This window comes from Lolium rigidum, chromosome 4 (assembly GCF_022539505.1).
Source record: "Lolium rigidum isolate FL_2022 chromosome 4, APGP_CSIRO_Lrig_0.1, whole genome shotgun sequence".
In the NCBI taxonomy this organism is placed as follows: domain Eukaryota; kingdom Viridiplantae; phylum Streptophyta; class Magnoliopsida; order Poales; family Poaceae; genus Lolium; species Lolium rigidum.
In genome coordinates, this window is record NC_061511.1 from 214726621 (window position 1) to 214733672 (window position 7052).

General features: G+C 39.9%; 1 protein-coding gene across 1 annotated transcript; it reads left to right on the forward strand.

Annotated features, from left to right (window-relative positions):
• Nucleotides 1-1355: 1355 nt before the first annotated feature.
• Nucleotides 1356-6304, forward strand: LOC124648229. Its single transcript, XM_047188023.1, has 14 exons — nt 1356-1450; nt 1554-1704; nt 1866-1906; nt 2026-2079; nt 2182-2265; nt 2480-2565; nt 2792-2872; nt 3441-3571; nt 4063-4104; nt 4795-4871; nt 4960-5050; nt 5248-5323; nt 5913-5982; nt 6151-6304. The coding sequence occupies exons 1-14, from the start codon at nt 1356-1358 to the stop codon at nt 6302-6304; spliced, it is 1233 nt and encodes a 410-aa protein (XP_047043979.1).
• Nucleotides 6305-7052: the final 748 nt, after the last annotated feature.

The following is a 7052-nucleotide window of genomic DNA, read 5'->3' on the forward strand; positions in this document are numbered from 1 at the left end:
GCGATCGGCCTCCTGCCGACGCCGCGTGCTGGAGGTAGCCGTGTGTTGAGAGTGGCCGCCGAACATGGCTCGCTGCTGGGGGGCTGAGCGCTGCTTCCGACGAGCTGCTGCTCGATAACCCGGACGGAGGGAAGTAAACAGGGGTAGTTGAGGCTGCTACTGGCTGGGACTGCTCCCTTCCATGTGAAGGGGAGGAGCAGGAAATGCTCAGGCTGCAAGACAACCTGGCTCTGATATACCAATTGTTAGTATCTTTAGCCTCACTTTCATGAAGAAGAGGATGGCACTAGGAGAGCTGGGGCAATTTTTGTTGGTTTATTTCTCACACATCTCACACAATGCCATGCCAAACTGAGGACAGGGAGCTACAGATTTATAGCTGCTAGTCAGCCAGAATATGCTAATCTAAGATGATAATCTAAAGTTGCTAACAACCAGTCCTTGATGCCTCTAAAAGGCAGTCAAAGATCAGGGATGCTATCCTATCCTAACCACATGTCCTTCACAAAGGACCATGTGTGTACTGCAGGCCTTCACAAGAACCATGTGCAGTAGCAGCTTCACAAAGATCAGAATACAATGACTTATTCATCACAATCCCTTAAGAACCATGTATTGGACAATTATATTGGGACACACAAATAGGTCGGTCATGTTTTCAGAACTATAATTGGCATTCACACAAATGCAACACATCTACATTACCTGAGCTGTACTTAGATGGACTTAAATTCTTAAACTATGCTACACGAGGGGATACCTGGAGGCTTAAGAAGCATCAGCAAAATCACAAGCGGCAACCTTAGCGCAGTAGGAAATATGGACATGGGCATGCAGGCTCACTGACATTATATTCCATTCATTTGCACCGCATCGCCTCCGTGCAACTGTGCAAGCAGCTTCTCACGACATGCATCATTCATCAGTTCATCAGGTATCTGCCCTCCACCACGGTCCTGGTTATCGCAGGCCACCGACGGACACTCGACGAGCCGCTCATGCTGGATCCAGGGGCCATGGCGCTCGGGGTGCAGCAGCTTTTTTCGTGTTGGATCCAGGGCCATGATGGAGGCGCGAGGAGAAGCAGGGTGACGCACTGGCACTGGGACTTCCAGAGGTGGGGAACGGGAGTTTGGGGCCGGGCGGCGGCGCTAGAGTAGGCTTAGCCTTGGTTAGCAAGAAAGAACTTCCTCTCTTAACGAAAAAAAAAAGTACCCCGTAGAAGATACGTACTCTATTTTGATTTGAAAAATAAACCCAGCTAGCTAGGTTTGTTAATTAGTTGCGATCTTGGTGGTTCCATCGTCTGGTGTTCTGAGACACGCGTGAGATCGAGGGAGAAGAGCTGAGGATCGATGGGAGCCCCGCAGAGCAAGCCGAAACCGAAGCCGCCGGCGATGACTCTGGTGCCGCAGCCCTTCGACTTCCCTCCCGACGCCGCCCGCACCAGGTGAGCTCCAATCCATCGGCTGGACGTACTTCCATCTATATAGTATATAGCTAGCACGCTAGCTGATCGATAATCATATATATGCCTGGACGTGCGGATGCAGGATGGCGGTGCCGGCGTACGATCTCATGTTCGGGAAGCTCTCGCTGCGCCGCCTCTTCGACGACTACTACCCTCGGCAGCCTGGGATGAACGTTGACGCTCAGGTCCTGCTAAAGCCGCCGCGAGAAGCTCACCTCCATCTCACCACCACCGTATCCAAACGTTCAAGCTAATTGCCACCGTATCTCATGATGAATTCTCGCGCTTCTTGTTTTGGCTCGCACTTCAGCTGTTTGGCTCGCTTTTTCCTGAGTTTTGCAAGAAAATCAGGTTGTTGTTTACTATTATTATTTCTTAACTGAATTTTCACTAGATGTCTAACAATAACGGGGAGGCTCTGTTGCGGTGGCAGAGGTAAGATTAGATGGCCCGACGAAATCATTCTCTCTTCTTCCGTTCCTTCTGCCCCTTGTTACTAACTTACGTACTACACGCTATGAACATAAAATGACTTTAATTTTGGGATTTTGCAGGGACTTGGATGATCCTCATACCTTCGTGGACCTTCTCATGTCGTCCTCAAAATCGTACGCACACTTTCTTGTTGAATTGGATGTCCAAATCAATCACATTAAAAAATTGTATATATGCAGATAATCCTGATTTCGCTTTACTACTTGAATATCCAGTATGTTGCAGCTGAGGTCGTGTGCTTACTATCCTAAGTACGGTATCGGCGCATTTGGGACGTTCCCTCTGCTTATGGAAAAAAGGTCGGCTATACAGCTCTTGTTTGCGCTTGCATGTCATCCATATATCTGTTACACACCTTTCCACTAACTTGTATCTTGATACTACTTATAAGAAACAATCCCACTGCCCAGTATATATAAATAAGATGTAGTCGTTATTTATTTTTCTATTTAAAAAGGCACATAATTAACAATGTGTAAGAGAACAAAGTTAATTCCTTTTTATGTTTTGCAGGGCGTGTTCAAAGGACTATGGTGTCATGGGTTTAAGATATGCTTCAGAGAATCTATCAGTTGGAGCGTCGTTTGTTCCGTTCCCTTGTAAGTGACTACCTACTTATACTTGACTATAGTTAGGACGGGGTTTTCCCTTTTGGAAAAAAAACTTATTAATAACTGAAACCTAATGAATTTACTAACAAAGTTATAACAATATGTACTAGAGTATCAATCTCAACTTTATATCGTTTCACTTATTTTTCTCTCAATTGATAATATTCTAGAATTTGGTCTTCTTATCGTATGCTTAATTACATTTAAAATGCAGCGCCCGATGAAGTACCATATGGTGCATGGTTAGTTGGTAGAAAAGGAAGGTTCAGTGGAGGGCTACAATATAAGCCACTTGGTGAGTTTCTAAACCTTGAGTTATAATCGTAGATGGTTTTTATTAGCCCCATAACTTTTGTGTCTTTTGTTCCGAAGTAGGTCTACAATATTCTTTTGTTTCAGTATATCACTTTATTAGGTGTTGCGTAGGGAATCCTACTCACCATGGAAATTAGGAACATAACCATACACTTGCGTTCTTAGAAAATTCTTCAAATAGAGTCCTAATAATTGTACAATTTCCTTTTTTATTAAATGGAAAATAAAGGAACTATCATGTCGGCTCCCAATCTTAAATTGTAGTGGTACTATGCGTAAAATATAAAAGCAATGTCTAATATGCATACATATATATATGCTATCCTACTTTAAATTTTTATACTTCCAAGGAACACTACAAATGAACTAGGAAGCAACCAAGTACAGGTGCACCCTCAGTTTGCACATTTGGACCCTTTCACATAAATAAATGCAGATTGATGTTGTGTATTTATTTGCATGTGTTGAAGATATTTGTATTATGTAGTTGTATAAAGTTAATTTGTGTGCCAACTCCATATTTTTTGTGTTCATATAATGTTCAGTAGCTGGAAGAAGGCAATATATGCCATATACAGACTTGAAGAACTGGAATTGTGCGATCAGCTATGGCACAGGCTCAACTAGCCCACTCAGTAATCCATTCATGTGCACACTAGAGCTTATTGGAAGTGCGCAGGTTTGTTGTTGATATTCCTTATTTATTCTATAGGAAAGAATTTTGTTGTTGTCTTGCAACCCCTTAGTTCTTTTGGTAATATTGTGCCGCGAATTTACAGTAGCTTAATAACCATACAAAATTTGTTTCTAGCGGTGAATTTTTATGAATTAAGAAGGTTTTATTTAATCCTATTGGATTGTAAAACAAGATTGTTGTATTCAAATTTCTCAAAATATTTATTAATTTAGTTATGTGACGTCATGTAGGAAATATGTTTCAAAATTTACCATGTGCACCATGCATGCTTCTTTGTAAAATTCTCAGATTTCCACTTAGAGCTAAAGAATTTAATGATCTATCACCCTCAAACAACTCGTATATGTTTCTTCTTTTTTTTTGCCAAAGGGAAACCTTCATATATTGACACTGTTTCACCTTTCTCGAGCCTATATATTAAAATTTATGTTGATCATTTCTCATGCATTGACATTCTTTTCCTTGATATGCAGCTGGTTGCATCAGCCTATCAACGCCAAATTCTTCAAAGAAGGGTAAGGACACATTTGTATATATTTCAGCCGTACGTTATCCATAGAGTGTTACCTCCCATGAGACCTAGAAGATATTTTACCTTTATAATACGATATTTAATCTATTTGTTATGAGAGTTACTAAATGGATGAATGTTAACGATTTGAATGTTACCTTTCATGAGACTTAGAAGATACTTGTGTCAAAAAAAAGACTTGGAAGATATTTTACCTTTATTACATGAGATTTAAGCTAGTTGTTCCGGAGAGTTACTAAATGGATATTCTTGAATGTTAAGGATTTGATTATTTGTTTGGGGTAGCGGATTTCTAGTGAAGATATCTAATTCTAAAAATATATTATTTATCTAACTTACAGGCATCAACAGCGCTCAACGCACGCTTAATCTTTGTATTTTTATTGAGATTTTTTATTCATTAATAATTTTTTGTGTAATTCTAGCAGAACAAAAATTAACTCTGGATCAATGCCCAGACTTAGTGAAATCGGAATAGCTAGGCTTATCAAACATGGGATGACAAAGTGACAGTACGAGATAAACAATAGGCTGATGCAACCTCAGGAGCCAAAATACGTATTGAAGTTGAATATCTCATGTTTAAATATGTCAGCATATTTAACCAAGTAGTAATATTAAAAAGCTCTTGTAATATCAACTTTTTATTGAATCTGCACCATGTGTGTACTAGGAAAATTACCATCTTGGCGATGATCATATTATTGGAGCCTTAGGCTACGTTGACTTTGGGCTTGAGCTGGCGACAAGGTATGTTGCATCAACCTTAACCAGGGACGCATATTTTCTATTTTGTATCCATTCAATTTACCATAATTTCATTTTGTGTGGTCTTTAGAGTGGATAAAGACAAACCTGCAGATAGTGCCGATAAATCCTTGTTTCAGTTAGCTGCAAGTTTCCAACCTAATTCATACTTACTAGTAAAGGTAATCCTCAATCTTGTTATGAACTATTGACATTAGTTCCAAAATTCCTATTAAATTTATAAACATAGTAATTATTTTATAAAATTAGAAGGATCACGATCGTTGTGCAAAACTGAAGACTAGTCAATCGACTCAAGATTTCTAAATTTAAATGGATCACGATTGTTTCTGAATAATTATTATTACTCTCTTAACAGGGGAAGTTAGGTACGTCCAAATATTCTGCAGCTTTGGTGTGCAAGCTTCCACCCTACTTCAGATTAAGTGTCACAGGTTTGCAATGCTATAAATTCCTGCAGATAATTACATTTGCAACAATTACTTTGTCATAGTTATTAGAAAAAAAAGGCTACTACATAGAAATCTCTAACCCTAAACCATGAACCATAAACCCATATATTTTCACTAGCTTCTGTGGTTTATGCCCTTCTCATTGAAAATCTCTACTTTCCCCAAATAATATCTGAGCAACGATGGTAAAATATTTTAAATCTAGAAAGTCTCAGCATCATAATGTGATTAATTATCTTTAGGAATTTAAGGTATGTATAGTAAGTGCTATTTTTTATATTAAGTGATGCTGTTTCTTATTTACATTGAATCCCCTGATCATCGATGTATGCAACCCATGTTTATTACATCAACAAAAAAAAAAGTGGCCAGTATAATAATAAAAAAGTGTGGTGTGGCAAGCCCCACATCATTTGTGATATCAATCAGTTAACATTCCATTACATAGATAATGCAATACCAATATTATATTGTAGTTAAAACTGTTACTTAGTATTATATTATCAATATAGTTATATATCATATTATGTTCAAGTTTTCATCGACTCTCGACAATGTTTCCTATTTGCAGCTGAAAATGACCATTCGAAGGGTACATCATATGGACTTGGAATTTGTATCGGGGAGGTCATGGAACCCTGGTTCGTTATTTAGTCTCCAATAGACCTATAAATATGACTACACTCTTGAATCTAATTGTCATAGTTGGAAATTTGGCAACACACATCGTTTACACATCCAAAGCCATATATGTTTATGCTACACTAATATGACTATCTTACCATGTCTTAATGAACTATGGTGTGCAGTTACCACACAGTCAATTCAGACGGGACAGTCTTGACAAAAACTGAAGAGAGATTTGATGGAGAGAAGACAAAGCGCACATTCCAATTTGACCCTGATGCCGGGGAATTTGATAATTTACCAACAGAGATGAAACCTATTGACAAAATATTGTAACCGCAAGCTATCACACTCATTGCGTAAATCTTAGTTCAAAACCCTCGTACAAATGTACTCCATACAATTCAATTATTTGTCGGTTATTCACATGTATCTAGATATATAATGTTATTCACTCGTTTGTGCGACAAGTAATATGGGTAAATGGAGTAGCTTTTTATTCCTAGAACTTATAATATTATTTTTGGCTCGCCGGACTTAAGAACAGTATGATTTGGATAAACAACTCACGGCGGCGCTCGAACTCCGGTGATCTTCCGGCGGGTTCCGGTACGGCGGAGGAGGAGCTCGGAGGCGGCGCTGGGATGAGAGGTGAAAAGGGGGGTGAATGAGAGATTGGGGTGAACGGTGAGATATAGGCCGTGGGAGGAGATTCGTACTCCGCATCCTGTGGTCGAAACGCAAGCGTCGCACCGTTGGATGGCTGACACGTGTCGAAAACCCTATGCGGTAAGAATGGCTAAGGATAAGTTACCGCTCAGATCGCCCGAAAATGGCGCCAAGATTGGCGGAACCGTTTGAACTTTTCAAGGTTCCGGGTGACAGTTTGAAAACTACCTACCATTATCTCAGCAAGGGAGTAACCCAGAGACGCATTGTAAAAATGGTGTCGATGGATGAAGTCCCGCGGGGCAAAGGTTTTTTCCGGCTCTAAAGTTGGAAAAGGTGAAGTTGGAGTTCTTCAAGTTTCCCCATGTAACCGAGAGGATTGTCGGAAGCCACGATGCTTCAGCAAGGCAGAAAC